Source organism: Mobula birostris, chromosome 18 (assembly GCF_030028105.1).
Source record: "Mobula birostris isolate sMobBir1 chromosome 18, sMobBir1.hap1, whole genome shotgun sequence".
Classification (NCBI taxonomy): Eukaryota; Metazoa; Chordata; class Chondrichthyes; order Myliobatiformes; family Myliobatidae; genus Mobula; species Mobula birostris.
Window position 1 is genome coordinate 49129470 of NC_092387.1, and position 24958 is coordinate 49154427.

Sequence of the window (24958 nt, forward strand, 5' to 3'; positions counted from 1 at the left end):
AGCAGAAATGGGTTGTACAGCCCCCACAATTACTCAGTAAAATCACAGCTAATTCTGTATCTCATCAATGCTCTCGCTGGTTCCCTTCATCATTTCCTTTCAGTTCCCAGTGAGAAATCTGTGTGACACATGACACTCGAGTTGAATGTCTGTTCAACCATTCGTTAGTTTACTTTGCCAATCATCAGCGGTGCTTGGTTTGGGGAGGCACTGCTTTAGGCATTGCAACGGGGCAGGTAAGAGGAGAGGTACAATGAAAATGATGGATTTTTTTTAGGGTGACTTATTAGCTCTGGGAGCAAACTGACTACAAATCGATGGTTTCAAAGGTCTAAGACTGCTAAATTAAAATTCTTAAGTGCATTCTCATTCCTGTGGTCTGGGTAGTCACATCAAGTGGCTTACTGTGCAATTTCAGAGGGTGCTTAGAAATCAGCCAGAATGATGAGTCTCCCTCCCTCCTTCCCTGCCCTGCCCTCTACACTCTCACACTCTGTCCCGTCTCTGTCTCCTGTATCATCCCTAGCTCCCTCTCCTTTCTCCCTTTCTTGCCCCCCTCTCTCTCCCTCTTTTTTCATCTTTTCTTTCCCTGTCTCTCTCACAATCTTTCTGTCACTCATTTTTGCTCTCTCTGCCTTGCTCTTTTGTACTCTCACCCCTCACTTTCCCTCGCTCTCTCTCACTCTCCCTGTCACACTACATCACTCCTTAACACCCTCTTCCTCTTGTGCACACTCTCTACCTTGCCCTCTCTCCTTCCCCTGCACTTTCTCCCTATCTACATTCTCTCCCTACCCCCACATGCTCCCCTGCACTCTCCCTCCCCTGCGCTTTCTCCCTCCCCACGCACTCTCTCCCACCCTCCCGCACTCTCTTCCTCCCCCACGCTCTCTCTCCCTCCCACGTGCTCTCTCCTCCTCTCCCACGTGCTCTCTCCCCCTCTCCCATGCACTCTCTTTCCCCCACGTGCTCTCTCTTCCTCCTCTGCTCATGCTGTCTCTACCACCGCATGCTGTTCCTCTCACAACTGCACACACTCTCTCAGCCCATGCCCGGATTTGCGGACCATATTGTACACATTCCCATGAATGCAGGCTTCTCTCACTGCGTTTCATTTTGACTTTCTGTTTTCCAGAATGCTGCTTTTTCCTTGTGCGTGTGCAACTGTGACTTACAAATCACACCTTGACAGCTGGCTCGCTCCCTGCTGTTGATGAGGTAGAAATTCTCATCGACGAGCCACCTTGGTAGCCTATGCTGCCCAAGGCTAGAGGCCCTGAGACAGCCTAGTCACAGTCAGGCAGTTTAGCCATTAGTGGCACTTGATGCATGAAATTGGACACAGTTTCCTGATGGTTTCCACTTGATTCCGAAGAATTCTGATTATACGCTGTTAGCTTGTGCCATTATGTTGCATAATTCTGACATCATTTTTGTTTCCTCCCTCACCACCCTTCCTATTCTCCAAGCTATTGCACAGGCCCTGTGATTTCTGCACTCGACCTGTTGATCTTCCACAATTCCAAGTCACTATAACAGAACCTCATCTTTACTCCTTCTCAGGTTCCTAACAACATGTTTGACGTCCAGCTCATCGGGAACAATTCGGACCACTTCACCATCTCCCCGACCTCTGGCCAGGGGAAGGTCGATATCCGCATGCGAGTGGCTGTGCCCCTGGATTACGAGCGCATTGCTCACTATGAGTTCTCTGTAAGTTGTCTTGGTTGCACCTCACTTCTGGAATAATGTCTTATTAAAGGGGGGGGGGGGGGGAATCAAGCACAGGCACACAGTTTTGAAAATCAAAGGTCTTGTTATCAATTCCGAATGATCTGCCTCTTTACCTGAACTGCTCTGCCTGCATGCAAATTCTTCAAGCCTCAGGCATCACCCTCTCAGTAATAAAACCAGAAAATTCTGGAAGCACTTAGCAGGTCAGATAGCATCTGTGGAAAGTGAAACAGACATAATATTACACACCTGAAGCATCTCATTATATGTTATTATATCTCATTATATCATTATATTATAGCAACACACACAAAATGCTGAAGGAACTGCAGTATCTATGTAGGGAAATAAACAGTTGACATTATAGCCTGAGATCCTTCACCAGGACTGGAAATGAAGGAGCCAAAAGCCAGAATAAGAATTCTTGTTTATTTCGTTACATTGGCTGCCCTACCTGCCAGATTCTTCCAGCATTTTCAGTGTGTTGCTCAAGACTTCCAGCATCTATGGAAGTTATGTGTACATCTCATCAAAACTCAGGGTTGGGCCTTAGGAACACACTATATAGTTTCTGCATGCTGGGAAGTCACTTCACGCTGGAAGCTCTCTCTTTTAGCCTCTTCCCATCCTGTATTTGGAGGTTCTGTTTAAGCAGAGGAAGGAGTGGCCCACCTTACAAATAACCCACCTGTTTGCACTGCTAGGCATCTCCAACTGGCTCTGTCAGAAGTTCCCTTATTGGCTTCATCAGAACCCACAAAGGCTAAGTGAAAGCAAGTCATTGTTAATTCTGATTGACTGCTGAAGCCTTTTCATTCTCACTGTTTGACTTTCCACTGTAAAGAAAGAGGCCGTTCAGCCCACCACATTGACCCCAGATCTTGCTTACTGTGACTGCATTGTTGCTTCCTTTTGGTCAATGCTTATTACTTTCTTGCAGTGTAAATAGCATTCTGCTTCTTTTTCTTGCAACCAAACTGAAGAAAAGCTGATGTATTTTGGAGATGTTTCAATTGTGGAGTTGGTTTAAAGAAGTGATTTACACAACTTGAAAATCAGATGTTCACTGTTGGTAAAAGAAGAGAAAAATCAGCTTTCTTGTCTTGGGAACAAAGGGACATTCAAGTTCTCAAATAGCCCTCAAGTCAATTCTCCATTCTCCTGCTTTTTTCACATTTGTCTTATTATCTTTGCTTAACAAAAATCTATCAGTCTCAGGTTGACTTGGCACCAATGTAATTAGATTCATAGAGTTATACACTACAGAAGCCGACCTGAGCTAGTCCTATCTCTCACATGCCTCTAAACCTTTTCTGTGCATATACCTGTCTGAATATCTTTTAAGTATTTAACTGTACACACCTCTAATATTTCCTCTGGTAGCTCATTCCATGTATCCACCTTACTTTGTGTGGGAAAATTTGCCCCTCAGGTGCCCTTTAAATCTTCCCGGCTCATTTTAAACTATGCCCTTTAGTTTTAGACTCCCCTTCTCTGAGAAAGGGACTGAAATCATTCATCTATCTATGCTCCCAATAATTTAATATACATCTGTGAGGTCACCCTCTGCCTTCTACGCTCCAAGGAAGAAAAAAGACCTCAAGGAGAGTTGCAAATTTTCATTATCATCTGTCTGTAGAAAGCTCTCCTATCTTTTCCCCTGAAAGACTTGAGCCTTGTGTTTAGACTGTGCTTCAAAGACCCAAACTCCCAAATAATGGCAGTAGTTTCTCCCCATGCAAACCATCCAATGCTTTTAATAGTTCAAACTTTAACCCCATCAAAAATTAATTTCCTAAATTCCAGATAGTGTGTAATCTTATCTTGGAAGTGGCATGAGGATGGGAAACAGGAAGGGATTACGTTGGCAGAGGATATCTGTAGGAACTGTGTCAAGTCTGGGGTAGCAGATGGGTTTGGCGCCGGAAATTGGTCTGGTTGCTAGAATTGATATTTGAGATCCTGGCAATTTTCTGTAGTTTAGTCTTATATATTTTACTCACCTACCTTTGTCCACATTGTTTTTTTTAGGGTTGTTGGGTTATTTATTTATTTATTTAGAAATACAGCATGGTCACAAGCCTCTTCAGCCCAAAGAGTCAGCACCACCTAATTACACCCGTTTAACCAATTAACCTACTAACCTACTAACCTGAATGCCTTTGGAATGTGCAAGTAAACCAGAGCACCCAGAGGAAAACCATGCAGTCATGGGGAGAGTGTACAAACTCCTTACTGACAACAGCGGAATTGAACCCGGGTTGCTGGGACTGTCATGGAGTTATGCTAACCACTACACTGTCATAGTTTCATTAGGAAGAGAGAGAGGGAGAGAGGGAGGGTGGGGGAGAGAGAGAGAAAAAAAAGAAAGAAAGAAAACAAACAGGCTAGTTGGCCCATTGAGTCTGTGCCAGCCATCATCTACCCTATTACACTAATCTTAGATTAACCCCAATTTTATTCTCCCTACGTTATCATCAGTTTCCACCAGATTTTTACCATTTACCTACATACTAGAGGCAATTTACTGTGGCCAGATAACATTATAATCTGCAGGTCTTTGAGATGTGGAAGGAATCTGGAACACCTGGAGGAGATTTACACTGGGAGAATGTGCAGACTCCACATGGACAGCGCAGGAGCTCCAGATGGAACCTGATCACTGTGGCACAGTGCTCCGATGGTGCCACCTTGCATAGTGGCATATTGGTGCCTTATCCCTGTGCTGTGTTAGTCTTTATGCTTCACTTGGGTAGCTGGGGCAATGCATTAGAGATACAGACACTGAGCATCATCTATAGAGCTGTCACTTCCATTCAACACCTTGCTAAATCTTTGGTTTTTTGGGGTGTTCAGCCAAGATCACAACACCTACACACCCTTCACTGGGCTTTTCCAATATCCATCGGATTCACTCAGTTTCTGCACAGCCATACCTTGTTCAGATTTATTCCCATTTCTTGGAGACAGCATTCAGAAATCCTCCTCCTAATATTTCAGTTGCTCTCTGTGGGAAAATAGGAACTGGAAAATGTAATTAACAAATTCTCTGGACTGCAAACAAGAAGCTGCAGTGGAGCGGAGAGAGCACAGAGTTTTGTGCTCTGTGGAGTTTCTGTTGTTAAAACATACTGAAGTTGAAAATAAGGCACCTGATTTCCAGTGAAATTATATCAGGAAGGTTAAGAGGAAGGAGCAAAATAGAACAGATCAGGGCAGTTACAGGGGAAACATAATGTTCTGACGATATCTAGAATTCAATAAAATTCCAATAGATTTTTTTTCTGGACACCAAGTGGAAGAACTTAGTTGAGCTAGTTTGCAGTCTGCTGAAATCAACAGAATCCCCATGGTGTGAAGTGTACACACACGTCATTCCCTGAACAACAGCACAGCTGTGAAACAAAATGCCAGCAGTGTGAAGTATGTACACAGGGAGAAGTCTCATTAGCAAGTAATTTATGTTCAGTTGCTGTGTCAGTTTGAGCAACCCTTTGATTTTAAAATTCTCATCTTTTTTTAAACCCCTTCATGGCCTCTCCTACCCCTACCCTTATAATCTCTAACTCTTCAGTCCAACAGGTGTACTGTGCTCTCCCATTTTCATTCTCTTCACCATCCCTAAGTTGAATCACTTTATCACCTACAGTTGCCAAGGCCAAAATTCAAAATAAAGTTTATTACCAGAGTAAATACATTTCGCTACATACAGTCCTGAGATTCTTCTTCTGCAGGCATACTTAGCAAATCTACAGAACAGTAACTGTAGACATCAGAAACGATAAACTGTAAACAAACTTTGCAAATGCAGATATAAGTAAATAGCAATAAATAATGAGCATGAAATAACAATATAATGGAGTCCTTAAATGAGTGTAGCTATCCCCTTTTGTTCAAGAGCTTGAGGGTTGAGGAGTAGTAACTGCTGTTGAACTGGATGGTGTGAGTCTTGAGACACTTGTACCTTCTACCTGATGGCAGCAGCAAGAAAAGAGCATGGCCTGGGTGGTGAAGATCTTTGATGGTGGATGCTGCTTTTTCAGGGCAATGTTTCATGTAGATGTGCTCAATGGTTGGGAGGGTTATACCTGTGATTTACTGGGCCAAGTCCATTACCTTGTGTTGGATTTTCCATTCAAAGACATTGGTGGTCCGATACCAGGCCATAATGCAGCCAGTCAGCATACTTTTGACATCTATAGAAGTTTGCTAAGGTTTTTGATTACATGCTGAACCTCTGCAGACTCCTGAGGAAGTAGAGGGGCTGTTGTGCTTTCTTCCCAATTATATTTATATGATAGATCCGGGACAGGTCCTTTGAGATAGTGACACCCAAGAATTTAAAGTTACTGACCCTCTCCATCTCTGATGCTCCAACGATTACTGGCTCGTTGACCTCTGGTTTCCCTCTTCTGAAGTCTACTATCAGTTCCTTGGTCTTACTGACATTGAGTGAGAGGTTGTTGTTATTACACCACTCAGCCAAGTTTTCAATCTCCCTCCTGTATTCTGATTTAGCAATCCCTTTGATACAGGCCACAACAGTGGTGTCATCAGCAAACTTGTATATAGTGTTGGAGCTGTATTTAGCCACACAGTCATAGGTGTAAAAGTAGTAGAGTGAGGGTTAAGCCCGCATCCCTCTGTGCTCCGGTGTTGATGGAGATCGTGGAGGATACCCTAGAGGTTAACCATCAAGTTGGATTGGCGGTAAGGAAAGCGAATGCTATGTTGGCATTCATTTCAAGAGCAATAGTGTATAAGAGTAAGGAGGTGTTGATGAGGCTCTACAGGGCATTAGTGAGACCTCATTTGGAATACTGTGTGAAGTTTTGGGCCCCCTATCTTCGAAAGGATGTACTGATGTTGGAGAGAGTTCAGAGAAGATTTATGAGGATGATTCCTGGAATGCAGGGACTAACATATGAGGAGCGTTTGTCGGCTCTTGGACTGTATTCATTAGAGTATAGAAGAATGAGAGGGGATCTCATAGAAACATTTTGAATGTTGAAAGGGTTGGACAGAGTAGATGTGGAAAGGTTGTTTCCCTTGGTGGGTGAGTCCAGGACAAGAGGCCATAGTCTTAGAATTAGAGGGTACCCAGTTAAAACAGAGATGAGGAGAAATTTTTTTAGCCAGAGGGTCGTGGATTTGTGGAATTCGTTGCCACATACAGCTGTGGAGGCCCGATCATTGAGGGTGTTTAAGGAGGAGATTGACAGGTATCTAATTAGTCAGGGTATCAAGGGATGTGGGGAAAAGCTGGAAATTGGAACTAGATGGGTGAATAGATTAGCTCATGGGGGAGCTGCGGAGCAGACTCGATGGGCCGAATGGCCTACTTCTGCTCCTTTGTCTTGTGATCTTGTGATATGTTTTTGCCAAGATATCCATGAATATACCACCAGTTGGTCAGCACAGGTCTTCAATACTTGGCCAGGTACTCCATCCAAACTGGATGCTTTCCTTGGATTTACTCTCTTAAAGGTAGCCCACATTATCATCTTCAGATACTGAGAGCAAAGTGTCATCGGGAGACATGGGGGTGCACAGTGATTCCTCCCTGTTCTGGTTGGCAAAACGAGCATAGAAGGCATTGAGCTCATCTGGAAGCAAAGCTCTGCTGTTTCGTATGCTGCAAGATTTAACTTTAGGATGTTATGGTATTCAAACCTTGTCATAGCTGTCAAGCATCCCTCGTTGATTCGAGTGTAGTCTGGAATCTCCACTTTGTCCGAGAGATAGCTTACTGGAGATTATGCCTGCACCTGCCAAGGACCAACAGTCTGGAATTTCCTTGCTTGGCTTCCCCACCCACCTTACTTGGCCTCTTTGTTTCCACCCCGTGCCACACTTGCTGGATCCTTTCCGCCCCCTCTATCATGGGAACTCTACCCCCCCCCACTCAAACAATCTTGCAAACACGGAACACACCTATTCTCTTCCCTAAATCTCTATTTCCCCTTTTATATCCTGCTTAAAATCTAATAATTTGACCAAGCCTTTGTTAATCTGCCCCCATTGATCGCATCATGCTCACAGCCACCAGCTACTTCATGAGAAGCTGGCGCCAGCTGCACGTTTGTATCACGGTGTGGCAACATCTGATCTCCTGCTCCTCCCACAGACTGACTTTCATGTCCTGGTGGTACCTGGCCACGCATCCTTATTCCATTCACAGACAGTGCATTTACACAAGTGAAAATTTTTCAGTGTGCAATTTTGAGCTGTCATTAAAAGATCTAATTTCCCTGAACATAAATTGCTCATCGGCTCTTTGCAAAGACGTTTAAGAGGAGACTCTCCTGAGAACTTCCAGATAATCTGTGGAATTTTGCTGTTTCAAAAATGGCTGCTATATTCATTTTGTTAACAGTCGCTGCTGGAGGCTTGCACAAACCAGAATTGGTATACTTTTCAACGGTCTATTTTCCTTTGTGTTGCTTAATTGTTCTTTTGAAGTTTTAATAGCTAGTGATTTTCAGATTTAACAGCCCAAAGTATCTTTATGGCTCATAGCTGTTAAAACATGGAACAGTTTAATAGTTCTTATTTATAAAGCAGGCATATCTGAGGCAGGGCTTGTGTCTTAATGTTAGTTGAGCAGAGATTAACCAATGTTATGAGGCCATATGTGCACAGTATGCTTGTTTGTGTGTGGTTATAATTGCCTCGTCAACCAGTGTAATGATGTGGATAAAGGTAGACATTCTTTTAAAAGTACTGAAAAGGAGTTGTCTTAGAGGGTTGATAACATAATGATCTCTTTGATAGGACTATAATTCTAGCACAAATATTGGAACTGCGCGTGAATTTACTCTGAGATAAGGCAGTCTCCATAAAACCTACAGTGCAGAAAAAAACTATTTAGTCCAATTAGCTGGAATTAATTCTTCACATGCTCCTCCTCCCACTTACCATTTCTTTCTCCTGAAATGCCTAACTACCTTTTTTTCACCGTTTTTATCTGTGCTATTATGGAGGGGCCTCAAGCTAAAGGGGCAGGGTCTCAAAAAAAAGAACCACTGTGAGGAGGAACTTCTGATAAATTATGAAACTGAGGAACTCATAACTCCAGATAGTCCACATTTGGTCTCTGTTTCTCAGTTGCTTCAGGTGGTAGTGAGCTCTATGTTGTCATCATCGACGGCTTTTTTCCAAGACTGAATTCTCCAACTGTTAAATAGAAGAGATTCAGTAGATGCTGGAAATTTTGAACAACACGCACAAAATAATGGAGCAACTCAGCAGGTCAGGCAGCAGCTATGGGGGAAATAAAAAGCTGATGTTTTTTCAGTCTAACTCTTCCTACAAATAGAAATATCTGTTTGAATTGGTCCTATTAAACCTCTTTATATTCTAGAAGAACATTATCACCTCACCCCTTTTATGGAGATAGCTATTTAGTCTTTCCTGAAATCAGTGGATCATCACTGCACATCTCTTGTATTTTTGTTTTTCTGTCATCTTTGTAATACAGTCCCAGAACTGTATTTAAGCTGCTTGAACTGCAGTTGGTTTGACTTTGAATTCAAATCCTTCAGATAATAACTGTGCTACGCAGTTTACACTTTGGCAACTTTGTTAACCTCCTTTGGCCTATTTACTGAGTTCTAAATCAGTACACTTAGACCTCATTTGCTGCTCTTTTCCATTGTCCTTTTTAATCTTCCAAAGGTTGCATAATGTCCTCCAACCAAAAATATACCTTTTCAATATTGAAGTTAAGTACTTTGCCAACCAAGGGTCCATCACAGCAAGGAAGTCTGCCCTCATTGCTTATCCAGAGGGTAATTTCTGAAGGTTTGGATGGCCTGATGCCAGGTTACCTTTCGGCACTCTAATATATTTTTACAGTTTGTTGCTGGTGTTTGCTTTTCACAGACTCATGCAAAAACATGGATGCCTTTGGGTCTCAGTTATGAAAGAAGTGCTGTGTATTCATAGCCATTACCAAGGGAGTAATGGAAGTCTGCTGTATGATTGAGTAGTTTAGATTAATTTATTAAGATATGTAATTGGAACCAACTGTACATTCTGATACCAAATGTAGGCGTTTGGCTCAGTGCTGGTGCTGTGCGGTGTATTTTTGAAGAAAATACAAATGTAGCTGGGAAATCAGCTTTTGTGATTTTACCAGGAAGCTGCCCTTTACAGGAAACAAAAGCGTAGCAATGAGTTAATTTGTAAATGGGTGCTGTGAATGGTGAGAATTGGCTTTTGCATCTGCCAGAACAACAGCATATAATCAGTGGCCACCTTATTAGGTATACCTGCTTGTTTATGCAAGTATCTAATTGGCCAATCATGTGGCAGCGACTGAATGCATAAAAGCATACAGACATGGTTAAGAGGTTCAGTTGCTGTTCAGACTAAACGTCAGAATGGGAAAGAAAGTGATCTAAATGACCTTGACCATGGAATAATTGGTGGTGCCAGATGGGGTGGTTTGAGGATTTCAGAAACTTCTGATCTCCTGGGATTTTCATGCACAACAGTCTCTCGAGTTTCTAGCGAATGGTGCGATAAACAAAATCATCCAGTGAACGGCAGTTCAACGGGTGAAACTGCCTTGTTAATGAGAGAGGTCAGAGGAAAATTGCCAGGCTGGTTTGAGCTGACAGCAAGGTGACAGTAGCTAAAATAGCCCAATGTTATAATGGTGGCGTGCAGAAGAGTATCTTTAAATGCACAACACATTGAACCTTGAGGTGGTTGGGCTATTGCAACATAAGACCACAATACACAATTAGTGGTCACTTTATTAGGTACAGAGGTACTTACGAATGTGGTCACTGAGTGTATATTAAATAGTTCTTGGGTCAACCATTATTTAAAAAAAAAATTGGTGGAGTGTTGAATTCAAGTTTCCATGATCACCATGATCATTGGATGGACACATGGGGGTAGTTCAGAACTACAAAGAACTAATTGAAGTTCTTTTAGATAAGTTAGATAATCTTTGATATAGTAGAGGTTGTAGAGATGGGGCTGATGTACATTTGAATCATGTTTCTTTTGTTCCTGGTCTCCATCAGGCAGTACAGTGAATTCCAGTTAATGGGGGCAGCTGCTTATTTGTGACAGCCCTAAAAGAACAAAAGCAAATGGAGAAAATAGCCAGAATTCCCTTCGTTTATTTAGGACCCTATGTGGCTTAATTGCGACAGGAGACTGTTGCTGATGAGTTTCTAACTAGCATCAGTAACGTGTGCTTGTGTGGCCGTTAGACACTACACATTGCCTAGAGTGAACAGTTTATAAATAGTCAGTTGTGTTTGTTTTTGTTCAAAATGCAGTGATTTTTGCCACTCCAGCATTTGTGTTGCTTGGATTTCCAGCATCTGCATATTTTCTCTTGTTTGTGATTTTTGTCATTGATAGTTTGCTAGAAATAAGTAGTAAAACAATTTAAAACTGTTTTGCTCATTGCACCTTCGAGCATTCAGACTTGGAAATGCCAGAAAGTGCTGAGAGTGGGGGAAAAAAAACAATTTCACTATCTCAGCAAGTTAGGAACTACAGAGAACTTGAAGGTGTCGGCAGTCGTCTGGAAATGTTACCTTTGGTCTCCACCGGACACTCAGCTCGTCCCTGTGACTCCATGCGACAGCAGCTACACCCCAGCACACTGCTACAACAGCGGGGTTAAACCAGGTAAAGGTAGCCCACTGGGTTTCATACCCCAGTGAGATAGGGACGTGTCTGTCATAGCATGCAAAATAAGCTCCAGTGGACTGGGTAGATGAGACCTACAGTGAGATCCAGTGGCCAGGAAGGTGGTTCTGCAACACTCCATGGAGAATCAGAATCAAAATCACTTTATTGCCAGTATGTGAAACATACCAGAATTGATTGTAGTTCAGTGCCAAGTATAAAACACAGGACAATAACAGAACAGCCAACACAATAGCAACCAACAATTTACAAGACAATAGTGCAACAGCCATCAACAATTAGCAAAACGGTTGCATACACAAACGTCAATAATCAAACTTATATAAATGTGAACATATGAACAGACTCAATAACGATCAACAGAGCAAGGAGAGAAGGAAAGACCTTTTAACGGATGTTGTGCAGGGACAGTCAGGGTGTCACACCTGAGTGAGTTTTGTTGAGAAAGTGGAGCAAAGGGCATGACGAGGCAAAGGAGAAGTCATGTTCATTTACTGCAACAAACAAAGACTCCAATTGTGATTGGAACTTGCACCAAGGGACCTGGACTTCTGAAGTTCAGAGACTGTAACTGTCAGTGCAATGGCTTTTCCACTTCAAAAATTCTCCCCCACAGGTTTCTGTCATTGTCGGATAAGACAGGCAACCACCAGTAGTATTGGCAGTGTTCTAATTTGTTCTGTATTTTATTTAAATACATAATTTGTTACTCAGTTAAATGGGAGTTTGTCTTTTTTTAGATCTGTTTAACTATTTTCATAAAGCTTTGGCTATTTGTAGCAGCCGCTTAATTGGGCCAAAATATCCCGCTGGGTCCCAATTAATCAGAATCCACTGTATATACACATTGAAGCTAATGTCTCTCAGTTTTAAACCCTCAATTTTGCAGCTAGAATTAGTATCTCGAGTCCTTAATCCTCTTTGGCCATTTGGAATTCAGACAGCCTGTAGCTGGACTTCTGTACCAATCATGGTAACATTCATCTCCTATGTGTTCCACGACCATTTCTGATCATGTTCTGGGCTTCCCATTTTCTCCCTGTCCTGTACTCCTTCACTTCCATCCCCCATCACCTTTTTATGTCCTGCACCCTCACCTGCTTCCATCCACCCATGTATTACCCATTTTTTTTTACCTGCTAGTTAACCCCTTCTGCTTCTGGTTCCATCTGCGCCTCACCTGTTCCCTAATAGTCACCATTACCACCTTCCTTGCTTGTAAGATTATAGCACTGGTAGAGTTTGTGTTATCACCCACTGAGATGTCTCCACTTTCACCCTTCACTCCTCTCCCCTTAATTTGCTCCATCTGTCTCTCTCCTCTTTTTGCCTGCCTTTATCTATCATCCATCTTCCTCTTTCTCCCAGCACCATACCTTCCACTCCTCTGCATGGCTTGATCTGCCTGTCATTCTTTACTCCTCCCCAGTCCACCAATCACCTATTAGCCCCTATCCCAGCAATCCTCCTCACTCTCAATTTCCTGGCTATCATCCCTCTTAGTACCTAAGCCAGATGTGAAGGCCGGGAGCTGGGCTTGGTTGTCAGAAGCTATTTGAGAGGTCTACCATTGGGGGCATTTAATAGGTAGTGGGAGCTTAACCCCACCACCACCCATGGCCGTAACAATCCAAAGTAATCCACACAACACATAAAGAAATATTACCACAAATAAATTAACAAATAATAAAATATATTCCAGAAGACTGACATTTAGTATAAGGTGCATTTACAATACAAGTTTAAAAGTTAACAGTATAATGCTACTGGTGTTTCATAAGTAATGAGACGTGAGTGATGGTAGGGTGTTCAGTAGTCTTACAGCCTGGAGGAAGAAGCTGTTTCTCATCCTAATTATTCTCCTCCTAATGCCACAGTACCTTATGCCTGATGGTGGGGGTCAAAGAGATTGTTGGAAGGATGGGAGGTATCATTGACTATGCTAAGAACCCTGCATACACAGCGTTTCTGATAAATATATATGATGGGTAGAAGAAAGACCTGGATGATCCTCTCAGCAGCCATCGCAATCTTTTGTGAGGTCTTGTGGCCAGATGCCTTGTGATTCCTGTACCAGATGGTGATACGGCTGGTCAGAACACTCTCAATGGCGCTCCTTGACAAATGGCGTTCCTTGACAAATTCTCTAATTTTCTTTAACAATTCCTCTCTTCCCTCCCCCCCAACTTTCCTTTCATTCCCTCTTTCTGGTGGCCCTCTCACCCTTCATCTCCCTCGACTCATGACCTGCTCATCGCCTCCTTCAGGTTCCCCACTTCCTTCCGTTTACTCCACTGTTCTCTCTGATCAGATTCCTTCTTCCTCAGTTCTTTACCCCTTCCACCTATCACTTCCCAGTTTCTTACTACATCTGCACTCCCCCACTCATCTTCCCCTCACTTCGTCTCATGTATCACCTGCTATTTGTACTCCTTCCTCTTCCCCCACCTTATTTTGGCTTCTGCCCCCTTCCTTTCCTTTCCTGATGATGAGTTTCAGCTAGAGACATCAGCTGTTTATTTCCCTCTATCTAAATGCTGCTAGCATTTTGTGTGTGTGTTGCTCAAGATTTCCAGTGTCTGAAGAATGTCTTGTGCCTGGAGAAGTATCTGCATTTAGAGGTGGTGACAATGGTAGTTGTTGAGGTCTGGGTTATTGTGTGGTCTGAAGCTTCTCATTTTCATTCTCATCTTTCTTCCTCTGTCCTGAAAACAGCTCTTTGCAAATGAGACTTTCTCGGATCATGTTGGTTTTGCTCGAGTGAAGATTGACCTCATCAATGAAAATGACAACAGGCCAGTATTCAGCCAGCCTCTCTACAATGTGAGCTTGTACGAGAACGCCACTGTTGGAATCACTGTTGTTGGTGTTACTGTGAGTACCATTTATTTTGCTCTGGAGCAGCAAGTGAGGAACTAGTTTTCCATTAAGTGAAGTGTGAGCCATTCTTTTTAAAAAAATTCAAAACAGCATTAAAGCTCTTAATTTATGCTAATCAATGGGTTGATAAGAAGATGAAAAAAGTTATGTGAATTCTGATTTGCATAACTGACGTATCCTTGATCTGCTTCCTACTTGGTTAAGGAATGAAAGAAATCAATGATTTTGAAAGGCTTTTAAACCAGTTAATTAAATGCATAGTCTTTAGAACATAAAACATAAAACATTACAGCACAGGATCAGGCCCTTTGGCCCACAGTGTTGTGCTGAAGCAATTAAATTAGTAGTCACATGGCCAACTAAACTAACCTCTTCTGCCTACACAATGTCCATATCCTTCCATTTTCCTCACATTCATGTGCCTGTCTAAATGGCTCTTAAAAATCCATAATGTTTCTGCCTCTGCCACCACCCCAAGCAGCGCATTCCAGGCATCCACCACTCTCTGTGTAAACACGTGCCCCTCACATATCCTTTGAAATTAACCTCTGTCATCTTAAATGCATGATCTCTGGTATTGGATCCCTGGGAAAAAGATACTGTATCTTTGCCTTTCATAATCTTATTAACTTTTATCAGATCTCCTCTTAGCCTCTGCTGTTACAGAGAAAGCAACCTAAGTTTGTCCAACATTTTGTTATAGTACATGCCCTTTTCTTGTCCTCCTAAAGTCTATGACATCAGCCATGAGGATCATGAGAATTAGCACTGTGATTTACTGCCACTGTACCCATGGATATGTAAAAGCTCTGTTTTGTGTCCTTCTGGAAAATATTGGTCATTTCCAACTGCAGTCAGTGATTGTTGCAAACTGTGAGAGTACTTTGCTCATTACATAAAAAATTGATGTAGAAGAGATAATTTCCAGTACTCCCCACGAATTTGATATAAGGAAACAAAAAAGTCTTGAAAAGATGTGTCATGGTTGGATCTACAGATGGTCTTAACAAAGAATAATTTGCGGGAATTGTACCTCATCCTGTGAAAGCAGATGCATTGGAACTGAATCTAAATTAGGGAACATTGTTGTGCTAATTATGGTCCATTTCACGAAATGTCTGGTTCAATGAACGACTAGTGTGCGTTGGATTTTTTTTTTAAAAGGAATACAGAGTAGATTGGGGCACCTGTTGTGCCAAGATTAGAAATTAGCTACATTAAAAGTGAGCGATAATTCCTGGTATAGTTAATATTTTTAGGAGAGCTGGTACTGGAAGAGCAGAAATTTTCCTCTAACTGAATCATAGGAAGATGGTAACAAGTATCTTCAGTTGCCACTTGCAAGTCATTCTGTGCGGTTCCATTCTCTATAATCTGTCCAATTTTGAACCAGTCTGCAATTTTATTTGCAGTCTACGATTTACAAACACCATTCCACCCCCCCCCCCCCCCAACTACTGTGACCTTACCACCTGTGCTCCCAAAGGCCACTGAAATGTTTATCATCTTTGTTCTCACTAGATCTGGTATTCTAACAAGCTTTTGACTGACTAGTTTTTGTCTTCCGCTCTCCATAAACTTGAGCTCATTTAAAACATTGGCACTTATACTGTAGAGACATAGAAAATAGATGCAGGAGTAGGCCATTCGGCCCTTCGAGCCTGCACCGCCATTCAGTACGATCATGGCTGATCATCCAACTCAGAACCCTCTACCAGCCTTGCCCCCGTACCCCCTGATCCCTTTAGCCACAAGGGCCATACCTAATTCCCTCTTAAATATAGCCAATGAACTGGCCTCAACTGTTTCCTGTGGCACAGAATTCCACAGATTCACCACTCTCTGTGTGTAGAAGTTTTTCCTACTCTCGGTCCTAAAAGGCTTCCCCTTTATCCTCAGACTGTGACCCCTCATTCTGGACTTCCCCAACATCGGGAACAATCTTTCTGCATCTAGCCTGTCCAATCCCTTTAGGATTTTATATGTTTCAATAAGGTCCTCCCTCAATCTTCTAAATTGCAACGATTATAAGCCTAGTCGATCCAGTCTTTCATCATATGAAAGTCCTGCCATCCCAGGAATCAATCTGGTGTACATTCTTTGTACTCCCTCTATGACAAGGATGTCTTTCCTCAGATTAGGGGACAAAAACTGCACACAATACTCCAGGTGTGGTCTCACCAAGGCCTTGTACAACTGCAGTAGTACCTCCCTGCTCCTGTACTCGAATCCTCTTGCTATGAATGCCAGCATACCATTCGCCTTTTTCACCGCCTGCTGTACCTGCATGCCCACTTTCAATGACTGATGTATAATGACACCCAGGTCTCGTTGCACCTCCCCTTTTCCTAATCGGCTACCATTCAGATAATAATCTGTTTTCCTGTTTTTGCCATCAAAGTGGATAACCTCACATTTATCCACATTAAATTGCATCTGCCATGAATTTGCCCACTCACCTAACCTATCCAAGTCACCCTGCATCCTCTGAGCATCCTCCTCACAGCTAACATTGCCGCCCAGCTTCGTGTCATCCGCAAACTTGGAGATGCTGCATTTAATTCCCTCATCTAAGTCATTAATATATATTGTAAACAACTGGGGTCCCAGCACTGAGCCTTGCGGTACCCCACTAGTCATTGCCTGCCATTCTGAAAAGGTCCCGTTTATTCCCACTCTTTGCTTCCTGTCTGCCAACCAATTCTCTATCCACATCAATACCTTACCCCCAATACCATGTGCTTTAAGTTTGCACACTAATCTCCTAAGTGAATATATAAGTAATACTAAGTGAACAGGTCAGTACTGTAGCTAGTACTGACCTGTTCACTGAGTATCCTCTGTTCAGTGTCCAGTATTAAGTTTCAAATCATGATCTAAAAATTGCCTTTAAATCCTTTTATATAATTATCTCCATAATTTTATCCAATCTTTGTAAGCCTCTGCACCTGTCCATTTCTGGCCCTTGGTTCATATCTTGTGCCGGTTGCTCGGCCAGTGGAGAGCATCTATGGGCAGCTAAAGATCTTGCTTCGACCTCCTCTTCCTAAGTCTTCTTGCCTCTCCATTTCCTTCTTTAAGATGCTCTTTAAACCCTATTTTGACTGAGTTTTTGGTCATTTGCTTTCACATCACTTCATCTGGCTTTGTGTCATTTTGAGAATAAAAATGAAGTAAAACTATGGATGCTGGAATCCGAAGCGAAAACAATAAATACTGGAGAAATTTGGCCAGTCAAGCAAGATCTGTGAGAGGAGAAACCAGTTAATGTTTTGAGTTAAGGACCCTTCCTCAGAGCTGGGGAAGTTTAGGGATGAGGTGAAAGACAAAAGACTATTTAAAAGTTGGTGAAGACATCAGGCAAAAAGAAGATTGAGCACTGACTATAAACACAAAAGTTTCTGCAGATGCTGGAAATCCTGACCAATGCACACAAAGTGCTGGAGGAACTCAGCAAGCCAGGCAGCAGCTAGGGAGGGGAATAAACCGTTGATGCAGCGTGCCGAGACCCTTCTCTTCTCAACCTGAAATGTTGACTCTTTGTTCCCTTCCATAGATTCTGATGACATGAGTACTGACAATTAGGGAGGCATTTTACTGAAATAGGAGAAAGGGGCATAATGGGAAGCAATCTTTCTCCAGCTCTGACAAGAAGTCCATGAACCAATGGGTTAACTAGCTCTTCTTTTCACAGATGTTGTCTGTCTGGCTGTGTCCTTCCAGTGTTTTGCGTTTTTATTCCTCTTTGGACTGTTCCTGTGAAGAACTTTGGTCTATTCAGTTAAAAGTCCTGTATTAGTGTGGGTTGTGTAACATAGGACTCTATACTCTGTGGACTCTGTATTCAGCGTGCTGCAACAGACATTGACTGTTGCTGAAGGATCATCAGCTTAGTGAAGGAAATGCCTGAAATCATTGGTCACAACTACAGACTGACATGTTCCAAGAATATAAGCATTTTCGGGCCCTGTATTTAATGAAAGGCTCAACATATGAGGGGTATTTGATTTCTGGGCCTGTACTCAAAGGAGTTCAGAAGGATTGTGGGGGGGGGGGGTGGTAGTGGGTGGTGGAATCTCATTAAAGCCTACAGTATTCTGAAAGACCTGGGTAGAGTGAATGTGGAGAGGAGGCTTCGAGTAGTAGGAGAGTCTAGGACCTGAGGGAATCCAAGAGCATCCCTTTAAGGCTACGTCTACATTACGCCGGATAATTTTGAAAACGCCAGTTTCGAGTAAAAACGATAGGCATCCACACTAAGTGTTTTTCAAAATATCTCTGTCCACATTAGACGGATATTTGGGCGAATCTCCTCCTACTGGGCATGCGTGGGACACACAGAAAACAAGCGAAGAGGAAACGGTATACTTGGTGCGCGTTTGTCCAGTTACAGAGTAGAAAAACTTAAAAGGAATTGCTCTTGGCTCTCGCGCAGGAGGACTTAAAACTAAAAAAAAATATTGGAGCATATGGAGGCAACCGACAGGGAGTTCACGGACAGTATGACCCGGCTGACGACGAACATTGAAAAACTGGCTAACTCTGTTGCATTAATAAAGCACCTTGTTAAATGTATAAATCATGTCTGTATCAGTGTTACCTTGTATTTCCATACAATGTTACATTAGGCTGTGACACATCTATTGTCAGAGAAGTACTTGCATAAATAGGTAAACCACCTTGGTTCTTGATCCTCCAAAATATTCCGCATGGAATTTAAACTGGAGCTGGCTGAGGGTGTTTTCTGTCCTTACCTTCATACAAGCAAGGACAGAAAACAGGGCAAAGTGAGTATACTTATTTATTCAGTAAGCTATGGGTCAAAGTATTTGGTCAGTACATTTCTAACTCTTCTGGCTTCAGTCTTGTTGCCGTCTGTTCTGAAATCATTAGTTTCTGCGAAGCGCAGAATCAAATATCGCTGTGATGGTTGTACGCTCTAGTATCAATTGTTCGGCGACAATAAAATAATAATAATAATAAGAAGAAAACAATGAAATGGTGTGCTGCCGCCATCTGTTACAGCACGTCATGACAGCGGTCTTAAAAAGCTCCAGTTACCCCGTACACACCGCAACGGATATTAGGCGTTTTCAGATTTATTCACTCTGGAGACCGTTTCTGAAAATCTCTGTTTTCTGGGGATGAAAACGCCGTTTTAGTGTGGGCAGAGGGTGAAAACGAAGTGAAAAGGCTTCGTTTTCAAAATTATCTGGCGTAGTGTGGACGTAGCCTAAAAATGAGATGAGGAGAATTTTTCTTCAGCCAGAGAGTGGCAAATATGTTGAGTTCTTTGCCTGTGGAGGCTGAGTCGTTGGATGGATTTAAAGCAGAAACTGAGGGGCTCTTCTTTGGTAGGCAGTTAAGAGTTATGGGTAAAAGGAGTATTGGATTGAAACAGAATTAGCCATAATTAAATGGGGGAGCATAATTAAATGGTGAATCAAGAAAGCTTAATTCTGTTCCTATATCTTATGGTTTTAAGAAGCAGGGCTGTCTGCAGAGCGATACAGTGAAGCTTGATGTATGAAGGGTCTTTGGGGAAAGGCCACCATTTAAAGTGCTCCTGCTATTGAGGGACTGGATCCCTCCTCTCCTGAAATGTGTGTGAAAGTCATCATGATATCCTCTATCTGCATACAGTACAAGACTTATGTTATGTCTTGTACTGTAAATCAACTGTGTTATGTTATATTAAAAATGTATGATTTTGAAAGAAAGTAATTGAGCTCCAGTTTGCTTCAACTTGGATTTGTTTGGGACCTATACTCTGCCGTGCTGGCATCAACCAATTGCATTAGTGACGGATAGAGGACTTTCAAAGATAAACCTTGAGCCTCTGCCCCATAATTTACAAGGATCACCTGATGAGCATTGACAAGTCCCTAAATTAGTGTCCCATTGTTGACGTGGCTAGTACAAGGAAGTCACTCAGAATCTGGGATATTGAACTGTCCACTTGTTTCTCAGAAATCACAGTCAGACTTTCCCTACGTACTCCCCCTCCCATTAAAAACATCAGAATAAAGCAACAAAATCAGTACAGGTGTCCCCCGCTTTTCGAACGTTCGCTTTACAAAACCTCACTGTTACAAAAGACCTACATTAGTACCCTGTTTTTGCTTTCAGAAGGTGTTTTCACTGTTACGAAGAAAGGCAGCGCGCGATAAAAAATCAGCGTGCGTCCCGAGCAGCCGCTCTCCCCCAGATTCGGAACGGCATTGCTTTAACACGTGCTTGTGAGCAGCCGTTAGCAAGATGAGTTCTGAGGTATTGGAAAAGGCTAAAAGAGCTCGTAAAGGTGTTACACTTAGCATCAAACTAGGCATAATTAAGCATTTCGATCGTGGTGAACGAAGCAAGGACAAAGTGAGTTTGGCTTGTGGAAGCTGACGAAGATGATGTTGAAGAGGTTTTGGCATCCCATGACCAAGAACTGATAGATGAAGAGCTGATGCAATTGGAAGAGGAAAGGATAACAATAGAAACTGAATGCAGTAGCGAACGGACCGAAAGTGACTGCGTGAGATTTTCGCTGCAGTGATAAAGTACGACTTTAATTTTGAAAGGGTATGTAGGTTTAGGGGATATTTGCAGGATGGTTTGAGTCCTTACAAACAACTGTATGATAGAAAAATGCGCAAGGCTCAGCAGTCGAGCAAGCCTTCCACATCAGCCACAGCAGACGACGAACTTAGATCTTCGACATCGAGGCGGGCAGTCATAGGAGAAGATGAGCTGCCTGCCCTAATCAACGATGAGATGACACCCCCATGTCCCACCACCCCAACGCCCGGGCCCCGGACAGATACTGTACTGATTCGCGGAGAATGCAGCAGTAGCCGGGAGGCACACAGCACATCTTTAAGAAAAAAGCCGAAATAAACAAGCTAATTAATTAGGTGCCGCTGACACGTAATTGTCGGCCCAGATCAATGCCGATTTCTGATTGCACCGCCTCTGATCTGGGCTGACAATTAGGTGTCGGCAGCACCTAATTAATTAGCATGTTTATTTCGGCTTTTTTCTTAAAGATGTGCTGTGTGCCTCCCGGCTACTGCTGCGTTCTTCGCGGCAATGTATTGGGGTGGGGGCCACTGCACCACCCAACCTGTGACGACTCAGCCTAACACCATCATCAGTTTGCTCGGCAAGCTGACTTCCCGATTCCGGTAAGTGATACTACACTGTACATACATTATTTCTACTTTATATAGGCTCTGTATTTTTACGTGTTATTTGGTAGATTTGGCAGCCCCATAGCTTAAAGGTTACTGGAGAGCGTGTTTATGCCAACAGTGCTTGTGTGAGATTTTCTGCCGAGAGCGCTTGTGTGAGAGTTTCGCTATGGAGATCTGTGCAGGCACTTAATGTAGAGAAGTATTTCTACTTTATATAGGCTGTGTATTTATCATATCATGCCTGCTTTTACTATATGTTACTGTTATTTTAGGTTTTATATGTTATTTGTCATGATTTGGTAGGTTATTTTTGGGTCTGCGAACGCTCGCAAAATTTTCCCATATAAATAAATGGTAATTGCTTCTTCGCTTTACGACATTTTGGCTTACGAACCATTTCATAGGAACGCTGTACCTTCGGATGGCGGGGGAAACCTGTATCTGATAATCCACCAAAGGGGCTGTCTGTTTTACCTATCAAGAAGCTGTCACCTACGAGACTGATTTTCATTTCCAAGATTCCTAAGAAGCCCCGGTGCGCAACAGACGTTGAATCACATAGCATGGGAACAGACCCTTTGGCCCATTTGGTCTGTGCCGACCTGAATTCCCATCTCAACTAGACCTATTTGCCTGCATTTGGTCCATGTCCCTCTCAACCTTGCCTAGCCACGCACCTGTCCAAGTACCTTTTAAATGTTGTCACTGTACCTGCCTCAACCACTTTCCCTGGCAGTTCATTCCATGTACAGATGTACGGTATGTCGCACCTGCAGAATAACGAGGTCAGAGCTGCACAGAGGGAAATTTACTTAATGTTTCCAAAAGTGTTTTATTTTGTAAAGCTGCAGTGTTCCCTCACAATCTCATCTCCAGTGAAAATAAAGTCAGCGTGAGCCTCTATGCCTAGCATTGTCTTTGGCTCATTTCCATAAACTCTCTCCATGGTATCTATAGGCCATTGGTTGTTTGCAAAAGGAAAATAAATTGCAACCAAACCTAGACTTATCAAGTTACATTATAATGCAATTGTGTTCCCTGTACTACAGCCCTGACCACGCTTCTGAAGTAGTTTCATTGAATGAAGCATTCCGGGATGTTGTGAAGTTATGAAAGAGTCTGAATCATAATCAGATTTGTTATCACTGCCACATATCATGAAATTTATTGGGTCGCAGCAGTACAGTATAAGACATATAAGTGAAAAACATTCATAATTCGTGTAAAAGAGGAATCGCAAGGTAGTGTTCATGGACCATTCATAAATTTGAGGGTGGAGGAGAAGAAGCTGTTCCTAAAATGTTGAGCGTGGACCTTCAGGCTCCAGTACTTCCTCTCCAATGTACTGATGAGAAGAGGGCTGGATGGTGGGGGTCCTTATTAATGGATGCCGCCTTCTTGAGGCAGTGTCTCTTGGAGATCTCTTCAGTGGTGGGGAGGGTTGTGCTCGTGATGGAGCTGGCTGAGTGCACAACCTGCCGCAGCCTCTTGGGATCCTGTGCGTTGGAGTCTCCATGCCATGCGCTGATGCAACCAGTCAGAATGTTCTCCACTGTACATCTGTAGAAATTTGCTGGTGTGTTTTGTGACATACCAAATTGTCTTCAAGTCCAAATGAAGTTGACTCACTAGCATGCTACCTTTGTGATTGCATCAATATGCTGGGTCAATATGCAGGATAGGTTCTCTGAGATGTTGATGCCCATGAACTTCAAACTGCTCACCCTTTCCATGACTGACCTCTCAATGAGGACTGGTGTAATATACAAACTATGACATGGAATACAGAACAGCACACAATGTTAGCCCAAACTAATTATCTAATGACACCTAATTAAACTAATCCATTGGACTCCACATGACCTGTATTCCTTCTTTGGCAAAGTTAACCTCGGAACTAAGGTTGAAAGCTCATCTGATAAAGGGGACAAATTTTATCCGGTGTCTTTGGCATGCATCTCAGTGTACCACCACCTTGTTTTTAACAGCATACACCAAGGTCAGTGTATGCATTAGTAACTGGAATGTGCTCATTCATATTGTAAACTACATTTCACTGCACAACCAAACACTTTAAATAGAAATATTATTATTTACAAGATCATTTAAAAACTCTAATCCCATTTAAAGTTTTAGATGATAATTAGAAATATTCAGCATCACTCTCAAGAGTTAAGATCTCATTTGAACCTCTTGTTAGAATACTTACTGCCTCATAATCACTCCCAGGTGTCCATTATTCTCTCTCTTTCATTGCAACAATGGTCTGTAAATTTTACATTAAAATTGTGCTTCTGTGGTCCTCAGAACAGTGGGGGTTTTTTGTTTGCTTTTCTAAAGTAGGGAAGACTGATATAGAGAATTCATTTGTGATTATTTTATAAACAGATGGTTTTGAATTAGAAATTGCACACAAGATGGCCACATTTGGCAGGTATAATTACTTGAAACAGATGCTCAGTAATCCTCATTGCTTAGCCATTAACAACACTAGCATTGTACCTTCAGATTTTAAACTTGAGCAGACTAGTTGGTCAAGCCAGTTGACTCCTTCCAAGCTAGTAGTTAATATTAAGGCATCAACTTTAGCTGTTGAGAGCAAGAGAGCGTGAGGAATAGAAGAAGTGTTCATTGAGTGACCCCCTGAAGACTGCTCATCAACTTGAAGGTTGCTCATCAAAAAACGTACCTACCTCCATGTCCACTCCCTTCATCTGCATTTTAGTGCCTTACCATGGTCCCCCTTCACCTGTTCACCTGAACCTCAGTGAGTTCCACACCCACCACGACACCGAGTTCTTCTTCCATCGATCCCGCTTTCAAACCCACTTCTTTGTCAAGAACTCCCCACCCGCATCAGATAACCCCTTCTCCTGTCTCCAACCCTGCTTCTCTTCTTGTGCACCCTGCTTTGGTTCTCTTTCTCCTCTGGATCTTTTCATCTCCAATTGCCAACGAGACATCAAATGGCTCCTTTTCAGCGCTTCTCTCTCCTCCTCGAACCTTACACCTTCTGAACGCACTGCCCTCCACTCTCCCCACACTAATCCTAACATTACCATCAAACCCACGTACAAAGGAGGGTGCTGTTGTAGTGTGGTGTCTGACCTCTACCTTGCTGAGGCTTTGCAGCAACTTTCAGATGCCTCCTCTTACTTACCCCTTGATAAGGACCCCACCCAGGACAAGCAAAACATTGTTTCCAAAACCATCACTGACCTCATCATCTCTGGAGAACATCTGTCTACTGCTACCAAACTCATAGTTCCCTTACCCCACACTGCGCAGTTCTGTCTCCTACCAAAGATCCGCAAACATAGCTGCTTGCCTTTTCAATCCATGTAGAATAGTCTATATTCCAAGCCTTCCCCAGTAATGCTCCCCAACCCTTCCTGTGCTACATTGATGACTGCATTGTTGCTGCTTGATGCACCCATGCTGAGTTCATCATTTTCATCAACTTTGCCATCAATCACAGAATGACC

General features: G+C 42.7%; 1 protein-coding gene across 13 annotated transcripts in view; it reads left to right on the forward strand.

Moving 5' to 3' along the window:
- Positions 1–24958, forward strand: part of cdh23 (cadherin-related 23) — a 1156658-nt gene that overhangs the window by 475969 nt on the left and 655731 nt on the right. For all 13 annotated transcript variants that reach the window (XM_072282605.1, XM_072282606.1, XM_072282607.1 and 10 more), the window contains exons 12-13: positions 1564–1713; positions 14128–14286. In XM_072282605.1, the coding sequence (XP_072138706.1) occupies positions 1564–1713; positions 14128–14286 (309 nt within the window). The remainder of the gene's footprint in view (positions 1–1563; positions 1714–14127; positions 14287–24958) is intronic.